Genomic DNA, 21,637 nt, shown 5'->3' with positions numbered 1-21,637 from the left:
CATAGCAACTGACGATCAAAACCAGGGCTCCCTTGTCTCTATCGGCTGCGCGCCCATTACCCTCTAAGCCGGACACGTATGAGTATGATAAGTGCTCATGAACAGCCGTGCTGGGACTCACTGCGGGGCAAGAGGCAGGAGATGCGATGCGGACTGTAGGACTTTGGACTGGACTGGACGATGTACTATCAGTGTTGTGAATTGACTGCTTCGTGGTCGATATATATAAGCAATGTGTTTGCGCTGACAGCTCGAGTGTCTATTCTGCGCTGTGCCACACAAAGTACAGATATACATCTCACTAATGAAAGAGGGCGCGACAGTATCATGAATGATATTTCAAACCTGGAGGCGATGTCTACCTGTTGTCTTCGGCACATGTGGAGGAAGTGGATGACCTGAATCCCAAAAAAAAATTATCACGGCTACGGAAACGACACTGCTGAGCTATGTGCTCATAAAGTCATTGTCCTCCATCCCGCGCTCAGGCGCCTTGCCCTTGCCCTTCTTCCTGTGCTCGCGCATCTTACGCGCCCACTCTTCTTCTCCACCCGACAGACCTTTCTGTGCCATTAAACCTGTAGTTACATTTGAATCGAGCGCCAGGCTGAGGAGCTCCAGGGCGTGGCCGTTGATGGGGTCGACGCTCAGGCACTATTATAGTGGTTAGATGAAAAAGGAAGGTGGGACAGGGAAGTACGTACCTCATGGTATTTGATGATCGCACTGTCGAGATCATACATGAGGTGGTACACCATGCCGAGGAAGCCAAGAGCTGGGGCGTTCCGCGGCTCGAGTTGCAACACGCGTTCGTATGCCGCCTTCGCCTCAGGAAAACGTCTGTGCGTTGCCGCAGATGAGTGAATGCAGAGATATGGGCGTGCGAATGCTTACTTGAGCTTCCGGTAGCATGTCCCGAGATTGACGTAGGTCGCCGCCCATGCCGTTTCGGATGTCTGTGTTAGCTGCGCGAGCTCGATCGCCTGCTTGAACATATTTGCCGCCTCTTCGTAGCTGCAGAAGTATTTAAGCAATCTAAGGCAAACACGCACGATAACAGCTTACTTTCCGCGGTTGAACGCCATAACGCCGCGTTCATTGGTTAGTAGCGGGTCGCCGTCGCACATGGAGTGAGCAGCATAGAGCGCCTCGTCTGCCAGCGATAGATTGGACAAGACAAGATGCTCCATGCCGACGAACGTAAGAGGTAGATGTGACCTTGAATGTTGGGAATCAGAGTGCATATAGCGATAGCATGCGCCACCCACCCCGTGAACATCCGCGCGCAGGTGGAGTACGCCGTGACAGCATGGTCGTGCTCGCCTTCGAAAGCAAAAGTATGCGCAAATGCCACCCACGCTGGTGCAAAACGAGGATCCATTAGCGACGTTTTGCTGCCCATACCGACTCAGCTATGTACTCCACAGTCGTAGCAAATCAACACACCTAGAGTATGTCCTAGCCTCCGACCATTTCTTCGCGGTGAGGTACCATACTCCGACCGCATACCAGCTTATCGGGTTCTCTGGTTCCTTTTCGACGAGCTCATGTGCAAGAATGAAGAGCTTGGAGTGTAAATGCGATAAATGATATAGGCATGCTATATGCAAGGGCATTGTTGGCGCATGCACGGAGACGAGACCCAGTATTCTATAGCCTGCTTGTCAGCATACCTTCGCGCAAGAAAGTAGCAGCTCAGAATGAACCTCGACGTGACGGCGAAGCAGTCTGCCCATCTGAAATGTGAGTACAGCGCATCCGCGAAACTGAAGAGCACATCCGGGTTATCGCCCAGACCATAATCTTCCACTAGTTTCCGCCGGGCAAGTGCGTGTTCCTCTGCATGCTTGTACTTGCGTAACCGCGACGTGTAAATCATCCTTACGAACTCTGCGTCTTTCGGTGTCTGCTCCTTATACGCCAAAGACTGCACAAATTCCCATTCTAGCAGTAACTTCATTTGAATGGTCGCCTCGAAGACTACTGAGAGAGCATACCTTCGATAGGAGTCATCATTTCCCCACTTATGAGCTGTTCAAAGGCTTCATAGCACTTCACGTCCAAAGCGAGCGCCTCGACAAAACAGTTCTTCGCCTGGTCACCTCGATTGAGCTTCAGCATGAGCAAGCCACGGAGATGGCACATGGAAGCTTCAATCTTACATTGAGTAAGTGCATGCAAATATCATGTAGACATCACGACGTACTTTGATCCCGCCATCCATATTGGGGACCGCGGGTCCGCTGTTGGCTGAACCGCGAAAAGGGTTTGCTTCGCCGAGCATCTCTGTCGCCTCTGTCCACTTGCCCTGGCGCACCTGACATTGTGCAGCAAGGTACCTGCAAGCGACGCTCATATCCACTAGGCGCGAGACGCCTTCCTGATTGTCGACTGCGACGTTGATCATCTCTCCTGGACCACCGACTGGTAGACGCGTTTGGCTGGGCAAGTTCGCGAATGTGTGCATGTCTGTTAGCAGCTCTTTCCCCTTGCCCTTGAAGTCTGCGTGACCATTGACTCCGCCTCCAGCGGCCGGCGGCAGGTTCGGAGGTGCTGTAGGGAACGGACGCGTGAGCAATCGCTCGGCACGCGCGTATTGATGAGTGAGAAAGTAGGTCTGCGCGAGCCAGAACGCGTCATTTGGATCGTCTATCAAAGTTCAGATAGAGGTACAATACAAGACGCGTGCACACACGTACTTGTCCAGTTGACGATCTTGTCTCCCCAGAATGCCGCAGTGTCATACAGATGCTGCATGAGCGCGTCGTGCCTCCAGAGCCTCATCCTGTCGATCATGCCCCACTCGTAGTGCCCATCCTCTTCTTCCTCTTCGTTGTCTGAATCCTGAAACACACTGGTCCTATCGTTGGCCAAAGGATGTCGCACAGATGTGGTAGGTTTCGCCCGCCGAGGTGGACGAGGTGAAGACCTGAACGGCGTTGCTGGTAGTATAGAGCGATTGGGATCGAGAGCAAACGAGCGATTGTTTGACGCTATGGTGCTCTGATTTGCCTCCGTTAGAGAGTTGATGAGTGACTGGGGACCGAAGGAGAAAGAAGACCCAATGGAGTGGCGAGTTCTTGAGCTCGTGGGCGAGAGTAAGTTCGGGACCGGCGGAATAGCAAAGCTGTTGTTGCTCTGCGGAGTCTCTGCCATATTTCAGTGTTTTCAAACAAATATTCGGAGCAGCAAATCAGCAGGAGGTAGTCGGTTGAATCGCACGGCGGTGCGTGTCAAGAGGCACAAGCGCCGAATCAGCTTTTGTTTATTTCTAAAGCCTTTGGCCAAATAAACGTCCGGATTGGGACACCGGCGCACGCTTAGGAAATTTTGTAATCTGAGATTGAGTCTCGCATTGAACCTCGCGCTTTCTATCTTTCAGCCCTGCCCCCTACTTTACCCCTTTAAAAAATGGCCAAGACGGTCGCAAAAAAGCTAAACAAGGTCACGAAGCCCAAAGATTCTCTTGTTAGCACGGCGGCGGAACCTTCTAAGAAACCCGACGCGAAAGCGAAGCTTGCTGTAGCGGAGAAGCCGAGTAGCAAGGCTGCTGGCAAGCGCAAGAGCATTGAAGAGAATTTCGGCGTGGAGAGAGTGAAGAGGATAAAGGCGACGACCGAAGAGCCCGAGCAGAGCGTGTCGACTGAAAAAAGGGCTGCTGTCTCGAACAGCAAGGCGGAGGTGAAGGCGAAAGAAAAGGGCAAGAAGAGAGTGGAAGCGATACAGGAGCAGCCAGAGGAACTCAAGACTGTGGCATCATCCAAGAGCAAAGCTACCAAGTCGAAGAAGGTTGCTGCCTCGGAACCAAAAGTCAAAAGTCCATCGCCACCTCCAGAAGAGTCCGATACCGAGGAGCACGAAGCGGAGGCAGACGTTGCCGAAGAGGAGGAGGAGGAGGAGGAGGAGGATGTTCAGTTATTTGACTTCTCGACAGACGATGATAACGACTCGTCCGATGATGAGCTGAACGTTGACCCGGATCCTGTGGAGGTCGGCAAGCTCCCGACTATCGCGAAAGACGATGCTATCGTTAAGAAGAAGCTGGAGAAGGCGAAGAGGAAGCCAGTGCGTATCTATGCCTCCTGTGCTCGACTCTGCTCTCACTACAACGTAGACTGAGGACCGAGGCGTCATCTACCTTGGCCGGGTACCCCATGGCTTCTACGAAGAACAAATGAAGTCCTACTTCATGCAATTCGGGGATGTTACTCGGTTACGTCTCTCTCGTAACAAGAGGGTGAGAAACATGTATGTCGAATTACCTGGTCGCCATTTCAATGCCGTTCCATAGACTGGTCGTTCAAAACACTATGCCTTTATCGAATTCGCGTCCTCGTCTGTCGCACAAATTGTTGCTGAGACGATGGATAACTACCTCCTCATGGGCCATATCCTCACGTGCAAAGTCATCCCCAAGGATAAAGTACACTCTGAACTCTGGATCGGTGCCAACCGGAAGTGGAGAGCGGTCCCAAGGGATCGTGTTGCACGCGTGCAACACAACAAGGTATGGCGCCACGAGTATCTTTGAGAATCGGTACTGAACTTGGGCGTTATAACAGCTGCGAACCGAAGAAGAGCAGGAGAAGGTTGAGAAGCGTCTCCTGAAGCGTCAGGTCCAAAAGAAGCGCAAACTCGAGGAGGCTGGTATCAAATACGACTTCGACGCCGTGGCTTACGTGAGTCTGCCTTCTCACTCCGCATAATCCAGTATTGGCTGGCTGACGGCGTCCCGCATGACGTAGAAAAAGAGATCGAAGTCGATATCATGATCACATAGACTGCACTCTACCGTTCTTGTCTGCCCACTTGTCGTATCGTTGCTCTCATTTTCTAGATGGTACTCCTAGTATCCTTTACGCCCTCCCTCGTGTGTGTGAAATGTGGTAGTATTGGAAGGTGATGCTCGTACAACCTGCTCATGTGTATGCACCTATATTCTCTCCAACGCGACTATCAGCGCGTCTGTGACAAAGAAAGGTCAGGCGCCACAACTCATCTGTTCGACAGACCCCTCGTTAGACAGCTATTCGCACCTATCTACTACAGAATTGAACAATGACACTCAAATCCCAACCCTAGCCTGAGTCTACTTACTTGCACAATGGTCGAGAACACGAGCCCACCATGCCTTCGGTCCTGTAGTGCCGCCGGCCTACCATCGAGCTCTTCTTCACTCCTGCTGGAGTCGCGAGAGGTGTCGACGACCACGGCGCGCCTGCGGACAGAGTAGCGGGTGTTGAGCGTCGCGAGAAGCGAGCTGGCGTAGAGCTTGCCAATCACAAAGCCGAGATCGAGAGACTAGAGCGTGTTCGGGAAGACGGCGAACTGCAGAGAGGCGCGTGAGAATGCCTGATGAGATGACGAAGCTAGTGAGGCGGACATATCAGCACGATTTTGAGGGCGGCGATCCCACTTGTATGCGCGAGTTGGTCAAACGATGACAACATTTGGGCGGAATGTGGCGGCTTACGAAGTGAGGATACATCGGTTTATGGCGAAGATAATTAAATTGTTGACCACGTTGTTCGTCCTGTCGGCGCAAATCTCGGCGAAGCAAAGCATGAGGGTGACCAATCAGCGTACATTATGAAATGTAACTTTGTCTTCCATAATATCACGCAGAGCGAGGCGGCGATGATGACGTCGGAGACAACAGCAAATATCGCGAAAGGCAAGGCTAAAGTTCACTGTTTGGCAGATGTAAGACTAGTGGATGACCACAGGGTGGAGACGCAACTCACGAGCTTATTTTGAGACCTGCTAAACGTTTGAAGAACATCGCCCCAGATGGCGCTCTCACCGGGATGCTTGCTCATTATTTCTGTCCGTTGTTTGTGTCGGTGGGCTCTGACATACCTGAAGACAAGTGGCGCAATAGAGTCTGCAAAATTAAGATTAAAGCAGAACCAGGAGGCTGAATAGGCGACTACGTACACCATCATGCCCAAGGCCCTCATGAACACAGCTCCTGCCCTGGGCGTCCTACAATCTAAAGACTGCAGTTAAGACTCACTTGCCAAATCAAGCGGTTAATTTGATATGCATGCCTGATGCCGGGAGATCCATGGCTGAGGTTAACATGAACGCAGGCGGCCTACAGGAAGCGGCACAGGATGCCAGAGAAAAGGGAGCGACGAATGCTGCGCGTCGAGCCTTGACCAGTTAAGTTATCGCCATATTTATACGCTTGGACAGCCTTGTTCATGGAATGCCCGGTGAACAATAGTTAATAATTGGCTAACAGTAAGCGGTGCCCGTAATGGCACTTGGAGAACTGTAACACCATTTGCGAGATGGACGATCGTGAAGACGGACACTTTCTCGAGAAAGCAAGTACGACGTCTAATCCGGCCGGCGCGGGATTCGAATTTCCCACGGTTAAGTCACGCTGTCACAGAATGTTATGGCAGATCATTCGTCACGCCGTGGGGTCCATGTGATTGTTTTAGGGAGCGATGTGCTCGCGGCTCGCCTTGTTAGTGTCGCTCTACCATCATCTGCGCGAGCCTGCACGACAAACATACGCCTTGCTGCGACCTGGGACTCGTTTACCAGGAGCTCTGCGGCTTCCTGCTCGAGATCGGCTGGCAACGGTCTCACTCTTGCTCTTCTCGCCGAAAGCGCACACCGCTCGTAGAGATGTCCGCTGTCGTTTCAGTCTCGCGGCACACCCTCCGCCAACTCAAATTCATCGTGCCTGGCGGCTTAATTACCTTTTACTTGCGCACACACCATACGTTCTGGAATCTACTCGGCGGGGCTTCCCATAGCGGAGAGTGGGCATGGTTCGTCTTGATCTCATCCCTAACACGTTCGGGCAGACTCATGACCTCCATGTGCATGCCCAGGACAACGGCCGCGATGACGCTCGCCCTGGGCTTCCTGACTGTGGTACTCTTCATGTACATCCTGTTCATCCCACTAATTAGAGGGGAGAAGCCTGACGTATGTGCCGAAACCTCTGCTTGCATGCATCTGGATGCTGAGCATCTCCTTGTGGTAGTTCCGTCACTGGCGACAATCTGGTGTGCTCTCAACTGTCATCCCGGTATGGGCGCACACTAGCGTCATTTTCCCTCTTGTGACGCGTGCTGACGAGTGACCGCCAAGATACTAACTGCCGCTATCGTACTGGGCTGGTCGTTGCTGACATTCACCCTCGGGCGGTGGTCCTCTCTTGGCTACATCAAGGGCACGATAGGAGGTATGTCTCAGCGGTGGTGTACGCCTCCTCTTCGTGCTCAACGGAACCAACAATGCCACCAGCGTCCGGGCTGTACATGCTCGCATTCGGTCTAATGGGACTCATACCCGCTCCCCGCGTATACAGACGCTCGTGATTCAATCTTTGCCATGTACCTGTCGCAGTCTACCACATACGTCCGCATCGGACCACATAATCCATCCTGTTCTATTCCAGAGTTCCGTGTAGGTTAGCGAACACCTCGGCCACCCTGCGACCTTGCCGGTTCCGTCTCAAGCACAGCAGATCTTCAGAGGACCTTCTACATAGTCATATCGTAGATGCCCTGTGGCCGCGCCACCATAATCTGCGTATCTGTGTTCCGTTTATATGCTCTCGGTGCCGAGGATAAACGCATCGTGAGTGCCAGGGGATAAACTAAGCAAGTCCCGTAGCGTTTACGAACGGTCACTGTCCTCTTTCTCCGCCTCTTCCTTCTGCCGTGCCTCCCACTCTTTCAGCCATTCTGGCTTGTGCTTGTTCATCACAGCTTCCGACTGGCTGAGTTGCTCCTTCATGCTCTGTAAGACTGATTCCAAGGCGGACGACCCATTCTGGGTTTTGGAAGTTCCATCCTTGCTGAGCTCGAACACCTCTACCTCCACCTCGGCATTCTTGGTCCGCGCGTTGATATGCTGCAAACGCTGCGAGAGTCAGTCTTCTCGTGAGCATGCCGTGTGCCGCAGGAGAGGAAAGCAGGACGCACCTCCATGGTGTGGCGGTAGAACAGCACGTTCTGTTCTTTGGACAGGTACTCCGTGAACGCCGGCGCCTCGCCTACGTCGCGCACCCTGATGTCGTCAAAGTCGACCGCCTGCCCGAGCGACACCTGGAGCTGTGCGTAGCGCGCCATCGCACCGGCGGCGCGCGCGCGGTCGTCGACCCACTCGCCGAGTTGTGCCTTCCAGGAGTCCTTCGGCTTCGCGTTGGAGAAGCACGTCGCGCGCGCGAAGGACTCGCGCATGGGGCTATTCCAGGGCAGGACACGCATGAATTCTTCGCCCGCGAGCTCTTCGGGGATGTCGAACAGGGAGTTCTTCGACACGGATTCTCTGAAGAGTCGTGACGTGAGAGGGAGGACGTTCTCCGTGATGACGGTCCCCTATGGAAATTGACTTTGGCCTCTGCCGCCCTTGTTGCTGACTGTGGCGGGGATCACTTACCTGCGGTTGAGATGCTTCTACGACCATCGTGACGCTGTAGGGTTTCTTGTCAGCACCGGGGTCGGCGTCATATTGTAAAAGATAGACAGGAATAAGCAGAGGATAGGCTGTGATCTGTCCGCAGTTGGACTGAGAACTTGATGTGCTCCTCGACGCAACTCGACACGCACCAAGTGTGAACGCAGTGTTGCCGGATCAAATCTGAAGTCTTCTTCTACCATGGCGTCGCTGAAAGACAGTGTGCGGGCGGCCTCCGTGAGAGCAAAAGGTGTCGCCGTGTAAGGAAGACAGAGGACATCCGCGTCGTTCTGTTTCCTGAGTTCTTCTCCGAACGGCAAGGCGGTTTTCAAATGCTCGTCCGTGGCAAGCTCCGAGAAGGACATTTGTGACAATGGATCCATGGAGAAGCCTGTGCAACACTTGAGTAACCAGAGGCAATGCCACACAGGAATATCCTAACCCGGCATGAACCTGACGGTCCGCTCAGACAAGATGCGGAGATAGAGAAAGACAGGCTGGCGCACGATCGTTGGAAGTAAACATGCAGCGTCGTCTGCTTGATGTTCTCGTCTCCCCGCTTCGACAGCCAGAATTTCGCACTTGCGCGTGCGTCGATAATCCATGTTGGAAGGTACACCGCTTGCATGCGCGCCGGCCATGGTGGCTGGCCATTGAACCCATAGTACGCTCGTACAGCACCGACGATGTTGGAAAAGTAGTCTTTTTGGAACATCTGGAGTGCAGCGAGCGGGCCAGCGCGCCTTACGACATCTTCTGATGTCGCGACGAACGGCAAGGCTATAGAGAGACAGGTGTGAGCGCACTCTTGTGCCGGGTCCGAGGCGGACAGCTTAACCTCTGACTTTTGATGAGTACGACACAGACGGCGTGGAGTACGGCCTAGCACATCGTCGCAGAGTGTTTTGAGTGAAGGTGAGGCTTAGTCTTGTCCGTGGCAGAAGCATCCCGCAGGCCTTGCGGGACAGTAGTCGAAAGTCAAACGTCTCGAACTCGAAAGTGCGCTCGGCGCGGGCGCTCCTTATGGGCGCTTCAACGGCGCGCTGGGCGTTTGATGCGGTGCGCGCGACCCACGTGGCCAATTCAGCTACGTGGCTTTCCCGTTTTAGAATCACTCATCTCGTCGTGCATCGACTCTCGCGCGCCCGCCATCTTTCCCTCGTCCCCTTCTAGACCTGCGTTGTGAGAAACGGGCGTACGACACCTTGCTACACGCTTTGAAAGTAACATACACCCTCTTCGTACTACTGGCAGGCTACATAACGACATGGCCCCGGCAACTCTCCTCGTGCTCACCGCCTTCCTTCTCCTCGCGGTCTTGGTCTCTGCGGCGGACCTGTACAAGGCTCTTGATCGTTAGTTGAAGGCGCGCAGTATGCCGCTCTATACAGTCCTTCATTAATTTCCTTCTTTTGATCTGTAGTCTCAAAGTCTGCTTCGGAGAAAGACATACGAGCAGCGTACAAGCGGCTCAGCAAGAAGTATGCCCCATCTTTCTTGAACAGCGGTGTTTCAATAATCACTGTTACAGGTATCATCCTGACAAGAACAAAGATTCAGGAGCCGAGGAGAAGTTCGTGGAGATCGCTCACGGTACGTCCGCAGCCAAATGTCAAAGCTTCAGTCGTTGACCCTGCGCAGCCTACGAAGTTCTGTCAGATTCGACAGTGCGTACCTATACGTTTGGTTGTGACCCGACCGTTGACCCATTGCCTAGAAACGTCAAATCTATGACCGACACGGCGAAGTACGTGACGTCCCAAAAATTTACATATGGCAGACACTAACTGTGCAACAGGAAGGCTTGAAGGCCCACGAGGGCGGTCAACAGCACCATGCCAATCCCTTCGACATGTTCGCACAGTTCTTTGGGGGAGGCCGTGAGTGTACCATCTTCTTTCCCTTCACCACCGTTTAACGATATGGCATACAGACCAGGGGCAACAAACGCGTCGCGGTCCGAGTTCTCTCTCAGAAATGGAAATCAGTTTGGCAGACATGTACGTTCAATCTTGTGGGCTGCTGCGAGGACCGAGGCTCATGATGCGTTTCCAGGTATACCGGAAACAGCATTGATGTGCGTATCCAGCCCATGCTTCATAAATAGTACGGCCTACTAACGACTGTACAGTTCATGGTAAAGAAGAAGATCCTCTGCGACCACTGCCGCGGCAGTGGCGCTGCCTCGTCCGACGACATCCACACGTGCCCCGGCTGCAACGGCGCGGGCGTCAAGATCGTGCGGCAGCAGATCTTCCCGGGCATGTTCTCGCAGGCGCAGACGACCTGTAACGAGTGTGGTGGACGCGGACGTATCGTCAAGCGCGCGTGTCCGCACTGCCAAGGCCAGAAGGTGCTCGACCACACGCAGCACTACACGCTCGAGATCCCGCGCGGCATGCCCGAGGGCCAGGAGGTCGTGTTCGACGGTGAGGCGGACGAGAGCCCCGACTGGGAGGCGGGAGACATCATCATGCGCGTGCGCAGCCGGAAGGACAAGGGCGGATACAGGCGCAAGGAGCACGGGCTGTATTGGAAGGAGTCTATCGGTGTTGACGAGGCGTTGCTTGGGTTCGAGAGAAACTTGACTCATCTGGACGGCCACATAGTGCAGCTTAAGCGTACTGGTGTCACGCAGCCCGGTAAGTGCCATCAGCGTCCCCCATCGACTGCAAGTAGCTGACGCAAGCACAAGGCTTTGTACAAACGATATTGGGCGAAGGTATGCCGGTATACGAGTCGACGGGGTACGGCGATTTGTATGTCGAGTACAATGTCATACTGCCGCAGACGGTTTCCCCTGAGATACGAACAAGTGAGCCATTAAATTTGGCATTGGTTGTCTCAGCTGCTTAATGTTGATGTTGTCAGAGCTTGCCGAAGCCTTCCATGGCCACACGGACCATGTGAAGGACGAACTATAGATTATATATTGTATCTTAGAGGGCATGTTAGGGACTCGCCACGTAGATTTCTCTCATCAGCTCCAGCACTGGTGTCCGATGCAGGCGTTGGACAATGTGCTACGACTGTTGGTTAACGTCTGCCTAGTCAGAGATACCTGATCTTTGAGTCCCATGCTCACTTAAATGAACTCTTGAGCCCGAGGAGATTCTTGACGCACGTTCTAAGGACGTCCTCGAGGTAGTATTATTGATGGGATGTTACGACAACGCCAGCATTCTTATCGGGACCGTACGTACGAAAACACACCAACGACTCGGGAAGACAGTGAAAAGAGGCAAGTTCATCTGTATTTAAAATGTGTGTACAAGGGATACGTCAGAGCAGGAAGCCTTCATAACGCAGCAGATAACAGTTAAAAGAAAAATAAGACAAAGTCCTTGGGGGCTGCCGCAGGAAGATACAGATGTACTTAAACAAGCGACAGTGGGAAAGATCGTCCGGGTGGTTGAGATATGCACAAAGCAATAGCAACAGGAAATGAACGGAACGGTAAAGGAAAGTAGAGGTGGGGACGTCATAGAGACTACAGGTGAGTTCTAGCTATAGGACCAGCCGCGCGACAAACAGGATATAGGGCACGAATATTGACAGGAATACCGTGCTCAGAGACATGCGTAGCGTTGCGAGTGAGGCGTTAGTCCACCCCGGGGGAGCACCGAGGGTTACAGATGGCGAGGCAGCAGTGGAGACTGAGGTCACCAACTGTCCGTCAGACGTTAGGATAAATGTGACAAGAGTAGGTGAAGGCGACAGTGTTGGTATCGCCGTAGCATTAACGTGATGAGTGCCAATTGCGGGTGAGTACGTACTCGCTGCGAGACCGGAAGAGACGATCTCGCCGGCTTGGGTGGAGAATGATGTGTTGAACGCGTATGGCGGAGCCGTTGGTGATGGTGTCGGTAACACGAAATTTGGTAGCGCCGTGTCGATCGTCGCCGATGCGGCTGAGAGGAACGAAGCCACAGCCTGCGGCGATTCAACGGGCGCAGAAGCGTTCCGAAGAGCGAACAGGCCGATCTGCGGAGGCTCTTTCGTATCGATGCCGAGGCTAGCACATGTTCGCAAGCAATCCCGCGCATGAGCCACAAAGACACTTACCTGAAGACGCTGTAAACAGTTCGCATGAACGGTTGTCCCAGCTGCCAGTCTATGCCGTCGGAGCTCGGAGAAGTAGCTCTAGGCCAACTGAGGCAAAGGTCGGGAGAGCTATCGACAGGGCCAATGAGATAATCAGTGGGCTGCATGGTAAACGTCCGCCCGCTTTATCATAAACGTTAGATTTAGCAGCCATCAAAGAAACACACTTCCAAACTTACCCGAATATAAAAGCGATGGTTTCATTTGCATCGCACGGCATAGCCCACTGCCCAGCTTATGAGGATTGACATTAACACAACTTGAAAGTTGAAAGATGTACACCGATCTAGCTCACATTCATCGACCAAGCGACTCTCCGGAATGGAGGCATAGATCCGGGACACCTAGAAGGGAGTCAGATCGCGATGCAAGACCCTGTGGGCCAACACTCACGTCTTGGAATGGCCCATATATTCCAGGAGTACCGCTAGAAATCGCAAGTTAGAGGTTTTAAAGAGAGATGTCCGTGGAATACAATATTCTCACATATCGAGCAATGCCAGTGATGTCGACGTCAGGTTAGAGTAAGTCGGGATGGGGGTAATTGTGGTCCCATTCACCTGTGCAGTTGTCGGCAATAGTCCATAATCTATGTGCGATCCACTTACAGATATACCTCCCAACGGGATCGCCCACTGCAAGTAGCTAGTTGCGTTGCTCTCCGACGCGAAGGGTGCGAATGTCATGACCTCATTCCAAACGATTGAAGTGATGTTGGTGACCACGGAGCCATCAACGGCCCCTAGGCGCCACAATGACATTAGCACAGCACGATCCACCATCAGGCGTATACGTACCGAGCGTTAAGCTACCGGATGAATTCTGACCCAGGTTCAGACCGAAAAGGGGATATTCCAGTTGTCCTCGCTGAGCCATAGTGGTGAAGAAGGGAGTCCCTAGAAGGGTTCTAGCCATTTTCTAACAGTGTATGCAGATACACTGACCTGTCAATACAACTTGATTTATGTCGGATAGCCGGGGGAAGCCTAGTCCTAGAATCCCGCTGATTTGGTCGGTAAAGGTGACAGTGCTGTTGGTAACAACGCCTGAGGAGACGATGAACATCCGAGACACTCGGTAAAACTCAAGAGTGCTTGCCGAACGCTTGGCCTGGTACAATCAAGTTCGCAACTGAAAAGGTCTCGAGTGCCACGAATCCATTAGCGACTGCGTGATAACATGTTAGTATAAAGGTTTAATAGTGAGAAGAACGCGACGCACGGGTCCCATCCGCGAAGCTCACATTAAACGCAGTCGAGTTGTCGTTAACGGACTCAAACGTTGGGCTGTCGTACCCAAGCTGGTATTTTGGTACGCTGCATGCGGTAGTGGTACATTTAGAGGATGTGATCCAAGCGTCGGAAGAACCAGTGTCGAGGGCCACGCGGAAGCTGATGTTCCCGACTTCGATGACGGAATAGTATGCCCTAAGCGCAATGACAAAGTGCATGAGCACACAGCACACCGTGCAGAGAACGAGCAGCACGCACTGGCCGTCCGTTGACTGCGACACCGGGATGATGGCAGAGTTGAGCGGCGTCGTGGTGTTCCCCCAGTTGACAACACCAGCTTCGATGCTCTCGACTCCCGAACGGCGAGTATGTGAAGATGGCGGGCGAACGGATACGAGCCCACCGAGAGCGTAGCAGGTGTCCGCAAAAGCAAGGCCGGCCAGAAGGAAAACGACAGCTAGCATCGTGGAATGAAAAGCAGAACAGCTACGCTCCTGACATGAAAGAAAAACCGAAGGACGGAGCAGACGAAAAGGGTGCAAGAGGGAAGGCTTATTTCAGGCAAGGCTTGACTACGCCGGAGCTAGGGTTAGGTTTTATCTCAAACCTGCTGAAGTACTAGGCTGCGCTTCGGCAAAGGCGGCCGCGCTCTGACATGTCGCGTCTCACTCAAGGCTGTGAAGGAGAGAATTATCACGCTAGTATATACATTTCGGTACTTGCTAAGGTATATGACGGGAGGCGAATACTAGCTCTATACTTCGAGACAGACATAAGATAATACATCCTGATAATTCAGCGATCGCGGAAATGGAAGGAGGATAAATAACTCATCGAACGTGAAGACAGCTGGGCATCGAACAGGAGGAAGAGACAAAAAGAGACCACGAAAGAGACTGACCAGACGAAAGAATGAAAAAGAGCCTGCCAGCGCGTAGACAATACAGGATAAGAGGATGAAGTCATCGCTTAGTGAAAACCTTGTTCAGCAGGCCCAACACCTTGGGTACGTTAAGCTGCACGTATTCCAGATCCAGGAGATGCTTGTTGTCTTTTTGCTACAATATCACAGATAATTCAGTAGCCATCTTCATACCGTTATGAGGGAAGATTTACCTTCTCTAGTAGATCGTCAATGTTGAGATCCATTTCGAGGATGGCTTTCTCTCTGCCTTTGTAATGCAAAGCGATGATGAACGTGCCTGGCGTGGGCGAAGTGATATTGAAATAAATATTCGGCCGTCTGTTTTGCACATGAGCAAGTGGAGAAGAATACATCACCAATGGACGTACCGATTATCAGGGACATTACTCTCTACAATAATACCTTCCTTCTCCAACTGCGCGTGCGTGAACCGGTATGGACCCAGGACTTGCGGCTTCGCAGGCTTTTTCTCCTTCCCGCCAACGGTCACGACGCCGACTCCCGTACTTGCGCCTTTGTCCTTCAACGCTGTGAGGCGCACATTTTGTAAATACGCCTTGTACTGCTCGAGCTGGCCGCGGAGATAGTTATTGTGATCGCAGATCGTCTTGTAGACTGCGTCGAGCGACTTAGTCTCGGCAAGGACCTTCTCCCGAAGGTTACCCAGGTGGATCAGCTCCTGAGCGACTTCCTCCTCCATAAGCCGGTAGACGTCGGAGCGGTCGACGATCTTCTGCTCCTCGAGTTCGCGAAGCATCTCCTTGACCTTGATGCCTTTCCGCACAAGCGTCGCGTCCTTCGTTGTCGCGGCTCGCTCCGCTATTGCCGAGAGGTTGTATGGTCGTTTATCGGCTGCATGCGGAAGACTACGGATGAGCTGGACGAAGATCGACTTCGTCTCCATATACAGCATTTCGCTAGAGGAGACGGCATCCATGAGTGCATTCTGGATGTCCTGAATCGGTGTTTCCCAGCGGCTGTACAGCTGAAGCTCGACGGTCCGATTCTCTTTGCGAGGAACCTGTCCTGGTGCCTGCCCTAGTTCATCCGTGAGAATGCGTAGGTGCTGCTTGTCGTTCGGAGCCTGGGCAAATGGATTTGTTAATTCCGAAACGCCAGTTCATAGGAGAGATACACCGACCAAGACCTCGATATGCTGCAAGATGAGCGAATGAGTGTTGTACAACTCGTTTAACGTTATATGGATGAGCAGGTCCTTCTTCGACAGTGCCATATATTGGTCCATCTAAGCCAGATCGGTCAGAACACCAACACACTTGCGAGTGGAGTAGTCGCTCACCTCGAGGGTGTCGTAGAAGTCAGGCACCTCACACAGATTGTTCAGGAACTGGTTGATGCGGGCCTTGTTATTCTCGACGAAGGGGTTGAGGGTGATCATGTACGCTTCCTTGGCATATGACGGCTTGTTTGCAAGGTTCTGCAGCATCTTGGCAATCTAATCGGGAATTAGTCCGGACTCGAGTAGCCACCAAACCGCGCACTTACGAGAGTTAATGTCCGCCTGGGGAACTTGGCCGGCACACCATCGACAAGCATATAGGCTTGCGGTGTGACAACAGCGGGATTAATGAACCGCAGGAAAAAGAAGCCTCCAATTAGAGAGCAAATAGCATAGTCGGTCGCGTCTGGGTATTTCCGCTGCAAAAAGCATGAGACTGGTTTTAATCACACGAGCAGAAAATCAGGACGTACTCTTGTGAGACTACGGATCTGCTTGCATATCCACCGAATACCGTATGGCACACTCTCCATACTCTCGATGATGGTAACGAGGAAGCTATTTGCAATCTCCATGAGCATTGTCAGCCGTGGTGCGATGATCGCCTGGACGTCGCTATTCTCGGCTGCTATTTCTGGAGGCACGCCACGGGGAAGATTGGGTGGCAAAGCACCTGTCTCCTCCTCAATCTGGATGACCATCTGCTCATACACCTTGACGGGGTTAATCTCGAGGTTAAGGTCCTTGTGTTCGATAAGACTGTTGATACGCTCGGCGAGGACGCTCTTGAGATAGCTCTGACCTGGTCCTCGGCGGGTATACGTCGTCATCATCCGGGAGACGGGGGTGTTTGCCCGAAGGAGAGACCCAAACTCTGTCGCCGTCTCGAACTGGGAGGAAAGGACGGACTGGAACATGGTGAGAAGCAAGTGCTCTTCTCGGCTCTCGTATTGGTTTCCGTACAGTGTGAACATGACCGTTTGCAGCAGGGTGTCGATTTCAGAAAGACTGACGAGACGGCAGAGGGAGGCTATGTGTCGCGGTTCGGATTGCAGAAGGAAGAAAAGGTTGGAATACTGCTGCATTTTTCGGTCATCGGGGAAGTGGCCCTCGGTGGGGTCAACCTCTTCAAGATGTTTTTCGACCTCGTGTTGCTGCGAGGCTATCATTATTGCAAGGTTTCATAGAGGATGAGAAGGACTCACTTCGTCAAGCGCCATACGGTTCTGGATAAGGAGTCCTATACGGGAATCGAGGAAGCGGACGTCACGCTCAAGCACGAAGTTGCGCTTGGACTGCGCAGATATGCGTGACTTGAGTTCTCGTAGACGTTTTTGGGCTTTGACAGCAGTTAACAAGCGAGGCCACGGAGGGAGAGATGTCAGCATTCACCTCGGCCCAACTCATCTTCCACCTCGACATCCTGTTCCGCCGCCATGGAAAAGAGGGCGGTGACGCTGTACCGGTTCGTGTTCCTATTTGTGAGACGTCGGGGGGAAGACATGGTTGCAGGGGATTGAGGTGAGATGGGGTGGTCGGCGTAGGACATCGTGAGTTCGTTCCAGGATCTTGTGATACAACAGTTGAAAGGCGAATGGATCGGATGTTAAACAAGGCCGAGGATATCGAGAAGAAACGACACTGCGAGAAAGCCAGTCTCAACACCAGACGTAAAAGAGCGTAAACAGTTCGTGCAGCAGTCTATGCGACAGAGGAGGGTCGAAGAAAATGGCCAAATGGGAGGGTGAAGGAGGGCGGGTCGAGCGGTTGCTCGAGGCTGTTTCTCAATCGGAAGTAATAAGTCCTTCATTCAAAACCGACTAAAAAGTAACCCCGAAATGGCAGTCTCAATTTCGGCCTTTTCCGACATATTCTTTATGCCTGAAACCATGGCAACAATTGGACCAGCTCTCTGGGGAGTTTAGAGGCATCCTGAATTGTGATCGAAGTCTCTGCTATCTCATTGCTATCCTACAACAAGTAATCCTGCACACAACCGACCTGAGGCTATCTAAACCACTAAGCGAGAGAGAGATACGAACGTAGTCTCAGGATTCCATCCAGCAAGCCTACCATCATGGATTCCGTCCGCTCAGTAGTTTTCAGCAGGCCAATCAGGCAGATTACCCAGAGCAGCATTGATGGCCTCACGAACACGCTTCTTTGACGCCAAGTCTCCTGACTGACGGTAGCCATCGTGGGCCTCATTCATCTGGAATGAAGCCGCAACAACAATGTCTGACAGATTGTCGATCAATCCAGGTCTTAGCTGCTGAAATCACATTCTACGCACCGACGTTCGAATCTGCTTGCTTCGCAAGCTGGGAGACGGTGAGATTTGTGTACCAAATTTCATTGTTTTGCACTCACCTGCTCCAGACGCGAGTACTCTTGTGCTTGGGCGTATTGTTGCTGCTGGCCGTACCGGCCGTACTGGTTTCCATAGCTATAGCCACCGCCATAGCCACCGCCTCCGAAGAGGCCCTGCCCGCTCACAGCGTTCATCCGCGCCTCAAGCTCCTTCTTGCGATTCGCCCAGGCGTCTTTCAGCGTGTCGAAGCAGTTCATAACCTAAATTTGGCTTTAGAGTGCTACTCAGATGTGGGGGCCACGCGCCACACACCTGCTTCCACGCGTATGAATCCCAAGACTCCAGCCCTTGCTTGTTGTTTCGAACGTAATCGCGGGGATGAGGAGTCTGATATTTGTTCTGCGATGGACCCTGCCCCTGCGCCGATGTCTGCTGCGGCGCGTACGGGTCAAACTCGGCGAGATACTGAGTCTGCTGGGGCTGTTGCTGTTGGGGATATCCATAGGCAGTGCCGTACTGAGGCGGGGTCGGGTACCCCGAGTACTGTTGCTGCTGTTGCTGCTGTTGCTGCTGCGGCACGGGCTGCTGCCCGTACGCCCCATTGACTTGCGATGCAAGCTGCTGACCAAATGAGCTCGCTGGCTGGAAGGGTCTACCGGTGGATTGCGCCTGTTGCGCACCATATCCGGCGTTGAAGCCGGTCTGCTGAGGGTGGCCACCGGTGGGGCTGGTAGGATACCCAGTCTGCTGCGGTTGCTGGGTGTATCCCCCTGTAAATCCACTTGGCTGGGCACCGGCGAAGCCAGTGGAATTCGTGTTTATCGATGAAGAGCTGCGATTCATCCAAGAGGTGAATTGGCTTGTTCCCGTAGGCTGGTCGGTGCCATTTATATCAGGGAATCGCGTCAGGGCATTGGCGGGATGGTCAATGAAAGGATTATTCGAGAGCTCCGGCGGTGGAGAGCCATAGGAGGTTCGTCGTGGAGAGTACATCACAAGCACGTAGAAGTTGATTCAGCTGCAGAGAAAGTCGTGGCAAGAGTGTCGTGTCGATGGTAGAGCGGGTCCGGGGAGCAGTTGCGGAGAGCGCAGCTGAGGTCATCGGCACGCGACCCGGAGACGCGCGGACGACTCGGCGATCACGCGCCTCCTTCCCACAACAGGAAGCCGGCGGATCAAAAAAGTGGCGCGCCGGTTCCTGGGATCGCTCGCCGCCGCTGAGTCTCAGATCTCGACAACCACCACCGCAAGGTCTTTGTGGCGCTTTCTGTTCGGTGCAAATCTAGGAACACCAGTGACGGCAGCGACCCTGGCAGAGCAACCCTATTTTCGCGGATTTTCCCTCGTTGACATCTCCTGAGCATGCTCGGTCACGTTCTCCCAGGGTGGGCGCTGAGATTCAGCTGAGCTCGCAGCTCCCTGTCCAGTGACAAGGCATGTCACCGCTCTTTGATGGCAGCTGGCGGGATCTGCTTTGCGGACTTTCCGCGGCCTCGTGCTCTCGGTCCGCCATCACTACGCGTGCTATCGCTGGGCCGCGTCCGTGAGCTTCTCCGACAATTTGCTTCCTGACCACGTCTTACCATGCTACCGCAATGTTGCTGATACTCCTCTCTTTCTGTCTCCTTCTGCTAGGACGTACTAGCGCACAGCAATGCAAACTCGTTGCGCCCTCGAACGCTGTAGCGCGCGTACCAGGCTCCGCAAGCACGCCCACTGCCTCGCATTCAGCACCAACCTCGTCTGGAGTTCAAATAGCCGGCAGCTCACCGTCTACAACGAGTGCAAGCAGTGCGAGTGCCAGCCCTACTCTTGTCCCCGTTCGATTACGGACAAGAACCTATACGAGGAGTAAATTTGTACATTCTCCCTGTATAATAGGAAAATGCATGAAGCTGACTTCATTGGCCGTAGGGGGGGATGGTTCGTGCTGGAGGTACGCTTCGCCACCGTGTTGTCTGTTGCGATACTGCACATATCGTGTAGCCATGGATAACACCGAGCCTCTTCGAGAGCTTCAACAACACCAACATCGTAGATGAATACACCCTAGGACAAAATCTAGACCATGACACGGCATTAGCTATGCTACAGGATCATTGGACTACTTGGATAACAGAAGATGACTTCCAAGCTATCAAGGCTGCAGGACTGAATCATGTCCGGTAGGCTGCCCTTCATCCTCCTCCCTTAGCAGCCTGCTCACTGCAGCAGAATGCAAGTCGGCTACTGGTCCGTCCCATTGACATCCTCAGACACGAACTACACCACGGACGTCAGCCCTTACATACCTGGAGCCTGGCCCTATCTGGTGCAGGCTCTGAACTGGGCGAAACAGAACGGCCTGCACGTCATACTCGATCTGCACGGCGCTCCAGGCTCGCAGAACGGATACGACAATTCCGGGCAGCGCACGAATAACCCAATGTGGGGAAGTGACCCTGACAACGTTCCGAGGACGCTCGACATCATCAAGTTCATTGCGGAGCAGCTGGGCGGCATGATCGACGTTCTCGAGCTCTTGAACGAGCCTGTCGGGTTCGAATCGTCTATTGGAAACGTCATTGGGAATTACTGGAAGCAGGGGTACCAGGTTGTCAGAGGTGCGGTGGGTGGTGGGCTTCAGGTCATGATTATGGATGCGTTCCTGGGAGTCGATGTGAGCTTGTCGACCCTCACTTGCGCGAGCCACGCTAACCGGCGTCACGACAGAGCTGGGAAAACTTCTTAACATATCCGTCCGCGGAAGGCGTGATCATGGATACGGTAAGCACATTCCGCCTACACACAAGTGCTGCTTAAACATGCTCACTCACCGTCTGCTAGCACGAGTACCAAGTTTTCAACTACGACCAGCTCGAGCTATCTTTTTCTGGGCACATCAACGTACGTATCTTCATTGTCTCTGTTCCACCATCCGTCTCATCGACACCGTCGTTCCAGGACTCCTGCCAAGTCCTGACTCAGTTGCAGTCATATGCCGACTCGAACATCTTCACGATCATCGGCGAGTGGACAACCGCTCCCACCGACTGTGCGATGTGGCTGAACGGGCGCGGCGTCGGGGCTCGGTGGGACGGTACGTGGCAGTCCGGCCAGCCGACGTTTGGGAGCTGTGATGGCTGGACGGGAGACATGAGCACGTTCAGCGACGATTACAAGACTTTCATGCGGCAGTAAGTGGGCGTCGTTCAGGCTGGTGCGCAAATCGGTTAACATACTGTGTAGGTACTATGAGACCCAGGTCGCCATAGGAGAGGCCGTCCAGGGCTGGGTGTACTGGACGTGGAAGGTCGAGGACGCGGACGACTGGAGCTACCAGCGGGGCTTGCAAGGGGGCTGGATACCCCAGGACCCAACGGACAGACTGTACCCGGACATTTGCTCTTCTGGCTAGC

The 21,637-nt window shown here is 53.3% G+C and overlaps 9 protein-coding genes across 9 annotated transcripts; 4 read left to right on the top strand and 5 right to left on the bottom strand.

Annotated features, from left to right (window-relative positions):
- Positions 1–8: 8 nt before the first annotated feature.
- Positions 9–3,228, bottom strand: PHACADRAFT_182724 (uncharacterized protein). The gene is made up of 10 exons (XM_007393639.1): positions 2,700–3,228; positions 2,207–2,649; positions 1,998–2,157; positions 1,674–1,944; positions 1,447–1,650; positions 1,269–1,394; positions 1,066–1,218; positions 895–1,014; positions 705–840; positions 9–654 (listed from the first exon to the last, which is right to left on the bottom strand). The coding sequence occupies exons 1-10, from the start codon at positions 3,154–3,156 to the stop codon at positions 448–450; spliced, it is 2,277 nt and encodes a 758-aa protein (XP_007393701.1). The 5' UTR covers positions 3,157–3,228; the 3' UTR covers positions 9–447.
- A 92-nt stretch (positions 3,229–3,320) lies between these two features.
- PHACADRAFT_140250 (uncharacterized protein) lies at positions 3,321–5,698 on the top strand. The gene is made up of 5 exons (XM_007393638.1): positions 3,321–4,065; positions 4,115–4,237; positions 4,292–4,507; positions 4,563–4,679; positions 4,746–5,698. The coding sequence occupies exons 1-5, from the start codon at positions 3,412–3,414 to the stop codon at positions 4,770–4,772; spliced, it is 1,137 nt and encodes a 378-aa protein (XP_007393700.1). The 5' UTR covers positions 3,321–3,411; the 3' UTR covers positions 4,773–5,698.
- Positions 5,699–6,503: 805 nt separating this feature from the next.
- On the top strand, positions 6,504–7,423 carry PHACADRAFT_252661 (uncharacterized protein). Its single transcript, XM_007393637.1, has 5 exons — positions 6,504–6,788; positions 6,852–6,948; positions 7,007–7,051; positions 7,114–7,207; positions 7,270–7,423. The coding sequence occupies exons 2-5, from the start codon at positions 6,865–6,867 to the stop codon at positions 7,341–7,343; spliced, it is 297 nt and encodes a 98-aa protein (XP_007393699.1). The 5' UTR covers positions 6,504–6,788; positions 6,852–6,864; the 3' UTR covers positions 7,344–7,423.
- A 146-nt stretch (positions 7,424–7,569) lies between these two features.
- On the bottom strand, positions 7,570–9,323 carry PHACADRAFT_252658 (uncharacterized protein). The gene is made up of 6 exons (XM_007393636.1): positions 9,266–9,323; positions 8,934–9,207; positions 8,580–8,762; positions 8,410–8,523; positions 7,953–8,348; positions 7,570–7,890 (listed from the first exon to the last, which is right to left on the bottom strand). The coding sequence occupies exons 2-6, from the start codon at positions 9,066–9,068 to the stop codon at positions 7,645–7,647; spliced, it is 1,074 nt and encodes a 357-aa protein (XP_007393698.1). The 5' UTR covers positions 9,069–9,207; positions 9,266–9,323; the 3' UTR covers positions 7,570–7,644.
- A 281-nt stretch (positions 9,324–9,604) lies between these two features.
- Positions 9,605–11,512, top strand: PHACADRAFT_252656 (uncharacterized protein). Its single transcript, XM_007393635.1, has 11 exons — positions 9,605–9,782; positions 9,851–9,908; positions 9,959–10,020; positions 10,069–10,094; positions 10,145–10,174; positions 10,226–10,307; positions 10,361–10,427; positions 10,483–10,504; positions 10,559–11,069; positions 11,123–11,242; positions 11,299–11,512. The coding sequence occupies exons 1-11, from the start codon at positions 9,695–9,697 to the stop codon at positions 11,349–11,351; spliced, it is 1,119 nt and encodes a 372-aa protein (XP_007393697.1). The 5' UTR covers positions 9,605–9,694; the 3' UTR covers positions 11,352–11,512.
- A 150-nt stretch (positions 11,513–11,662) lies between these two features.
- PHACADRAFT_252655 (uncharacterized protein) lies at positions 11,663–14,265 on the bottom strand. Its single transcript, XM_007393634.1, has 12 exons — positions 14,022–14,265; positions 13,753–13,958; positions 13,630–13,698; positions 13,476–13,577; positions 13,329–13,427; positions 13,140–13,273; positions 13,018–13,091; positions 12,925–12,958; positions 12,827–12,875; positions 12,711–12,765; positions 12,493–12,654; positions 11,663–12,442 (listed from the first exon to the last, which is right to left on the bottom strand). Exons 1-12 carry the CDS (start codon positions 14,225–14,227, stop codon positions 11,935–11,937), a joined length of 1,698 nt encoding a protein of 565 aa, XP_007393696.1. The 5' UTR covers positions 14,228–14,265; the 3' UTR covers positions 11,663–11,934.
- Positions 14,266–14,479: 214 nt separating this feature from the next.
- Positions 14,480–17,517, bottom strand: PHACADRAFT_252653 (uncharacterized protein). Its single transcript, XM_007393633.1, has 9 exons — positions 17,321–17,517; positions 17,134–17,267; positions 16,402–17,082; positions 16,195–16,347; positions 15,989–16,144; positions 15,830–15,934; positions 15,057–15,772; positions 14,880–15,006; positions 14,480–14,821 (listed from the first exon to the last, which is right to left on the bottom strand). Exons 1-9 carry the CDS (start codon positions 17,430–17,432, stop codon positions 14,726–14,728), a joined length of 2,280 nt encoding a protein of 759 aa, XP_007393695.1. The 5' UTR covers positions 17,433–17,517; the 3' UTR covers positions 14,480–14,725.
- Positions 17,518–17,878: 361 nt separating this feature from the next.
- Positions 17,879–19,099, bottom strand: PHACADRAFT_252650 (uncharacterized protein). Its single transcript, XM_007393632.1, has 4 exons — positions 18,552–19,099; positions 18,299–18,499; positions 18,222–18,249; positions 17,879–18,166 (listed from the first exon to the last, which is right to left on the bottom strand). Exons 1-4 carry the CDS (start codon positions 19,080–19,082, stop codon positions 18,021–18,023), a joined length of 906 nt encoding a protein of 301 aa, XP_007393694.1. The 5' UTR covers positions 19,083–19,099; the 3' UTR covers positions 17,879–18,020.
- Positions 19,100–20,124: 1,025 nt separating this feature from the next.
- PHACADRAFT_26878 (glycoside hydrolase family 5 protein) lies at positions 20,125–21,636 on the top strand (the record flags this gene model as incomplete). The annotated part of the gene is made up of 7 exons (XM_007392671.1): positions 20,125–20,175; positions 20,226–20,404; positions 20,454–20,898; positions 20,952–21,005; positions 21,066–21,125; positions 21,183–21,415; positions 21,468–21,636. 7 exons carry the CDS (start codon positions 20,125–20,127, stop codon positions 21,634–21,636), a joined length of 1,191 nt encoding a protein of 396 aa, XP_007392733.1.
- Between the last annotated feature and the right edge of the window lies 1 nt (position 21,637).

The sequence above is a fragment of the Phanerochaete carnosa genome, assembly GCF_000300595.1.
Source record: "Phanerochaete carnosa HHB-10118-sp unplaced genomic scaffold PHACAscaffold_3, whole genome shotgun sequence".
NCBI lineage: Eukaryota > Fungi > Basidiomycota > Agaricomycetes > Polyporales > Phanerochaetaceae > Phanerochaete > Phanerochaete carnosa.
The sequence above is the reverse complement of the archived record's forward strand: the minus strand, read 5'-3'. Positions and strand labels throughout refer to the sequence as shown.

Bases quoted from the DNA above. Each gene is read 5' to 3' on its own strand.
- PHACADRAFT_252661 (XM_007393637.1), top strand. From the start codon at position 6,865: ATGACGCTCGCCCTGGGCTTCCTGACTGTGGTACTCTTCATGTACATC. The intron at 7,052-7,113 runs GTATGGGCGCAC...GTGACCGCCAAG, and splicing joins TGCTCTCAACTGTCATCCCG to ATACTAACTGCCGCTATCGT. The intron at 7,208-7,269 runs GTATGTCTCAGC...CAATGCCACCAG, and splicing joins CATCAAGGGCACGATAGGAG to CGTCCGGGCTGTACATGCTC.
- PHACADRAFT_252655 (XM_007393634.1), bottom strand. From the start codon at position 14,227: ATGCTAGCTGTCGTTTTCCTTCTGGCCGGCCTTGCTTTTGCGGACACC. The intron at 13,092-13,139 runs GTAAGTGGATCG...ACAACTGCACAG, and splicing joins TCCCGTTGGGAGGTATATCT to GTGAATGGGACCACAATTAC. The intron at 12,443-12,492 runs GTAAGTGTCTTT...AACATGTGCTAG, and splicing joins ACTGTTTACAGCGTCTTCAG to CCTCGGCATCGATACGAAAG.
- PHACADRAFT_252658 (XM_007393636.1), bottom strand. From the start codon at position 9,068: ATGGCCGGCGCGCATGCAAGCGGTGTACCTTCCAACATGGATTATCGA. The intron at 8,763-8,933 runs GTGCGCCAGCCT...GCCACGGACGAG, and splicing joins CATGTTTACTTCCAACGATC to CATTTGAAAACCGCCTTGCC. The intron at 7,891-7,952 runs GTGCGTCCTGCT...TGACTCTCGCAG, and splicing joins TCTACCGCCACACCATGGAG to CGTTTGCAGCATATCAACGC.
- PHACADRAFT_252656 (XM_007393635.1), top strand. From the start codon at position 9,695: ATGGCCCCGGCAACTCTCCTCGTGCTCACCGCCTTCCTTCTCCTCGCG. The intron at 9,783-9,850 runs GTTAGTTGAAGG...TTTGATCTGTAG, and splicing joins CCTGTACAAGGCTCTTGATC to TCTCAAAGTCTGCTTCGGAG. The intron at 10,308-10,360 runs GTGAGTGTACCA...TATGGCATACAG, and splicing joins ACAGTTCTTTGGGGGAGGCC to ACCAGGGGCAACAAACGCGT.
- PHACADRAFT_182724 (XM_007393639.1), bottom strand. From the start codon at position 3,156: ATGGCAGAGACTCCGCAGAGCAACAACAGCTTTGCTATTCCGCCGGTC. The intron at 1,219-1,268 runs GTGGGTGGCGCA...CCAACATTCAAG, and splicing joins TGCGCGCGGATGTTCACGGG to GTCACATCTACCTCTTACGT. The intron at 655-704 runs GTACGTACTTCC...CCACTATAATAG, and splicing joins CGATCATCAAATACCATGAG to TGCCTGAGCGTCGACCCCAT.
- PHACADRAFT_140250 (XM_007393638.1), top strand. From the start codon at position 3,412: ATGGCCAAGACGGTCGCAAAAAAGCTAAACAAGGTCACGAAGCCCAAA. The intron at 4,066-4,114 runs GTGCGTATCTAT...ACTACAACGTAG, and splicing joins AGAAGGCGAAGAGGAAGCCA to ACTGAGGACCGAGGCGTCAT. The intron at 4,508-4,562 runs GTATGGCGCCAC...GCGTTATAACAG, and splicing joins CACGCGTGCAACACAACAAG to CTGCGAACCGAAGAAGAGCA.
- PHACADRAFT_252650 (XM_007393632.1), bottom strand. From the start codon at position 19,082: ATGAATCGCAGCTCTTCATCGATAAACACGAATTCCACTGGCTTCGCC. The intron at 18,500-18,551 runs GTGTGTGGCGCG...AGCCAAATTTAG, and splicing joins ATTCATACGCGTGGAAGCAG to GTTATGAACTGCTTCGACAC. The intron at 18,167-18,221 runs GTGCGTAGAATG...ACAATCTGTCAG, and splicing joins GCAAGCAGATTCGAACGTCG to ACATTGTTGTTGCGGCTTCA.
- PHACADRAFT_252653 (XM_007393633.1), bottom strand. From the start codon at position 17,432: ATGTCTTCCCCCCGACGTCTCACAAATAGGAACACGAACCGGTACAGC. The intron at 17,083-17,133 runs GTGAGTCCTTCT...ATAGCCTCGCAG, and splicing joins ACCGTATGGCGCTTGACGAA to CAACACGAGGTCGAAAAACA. The intron at 16,348-16,401 runs GTACGTCCTGAT...TGCTTTTTGCAG, and splicing joins AGATCCGTAGTCTCACAAGA to CGGAAATACCCAGACGCGAC.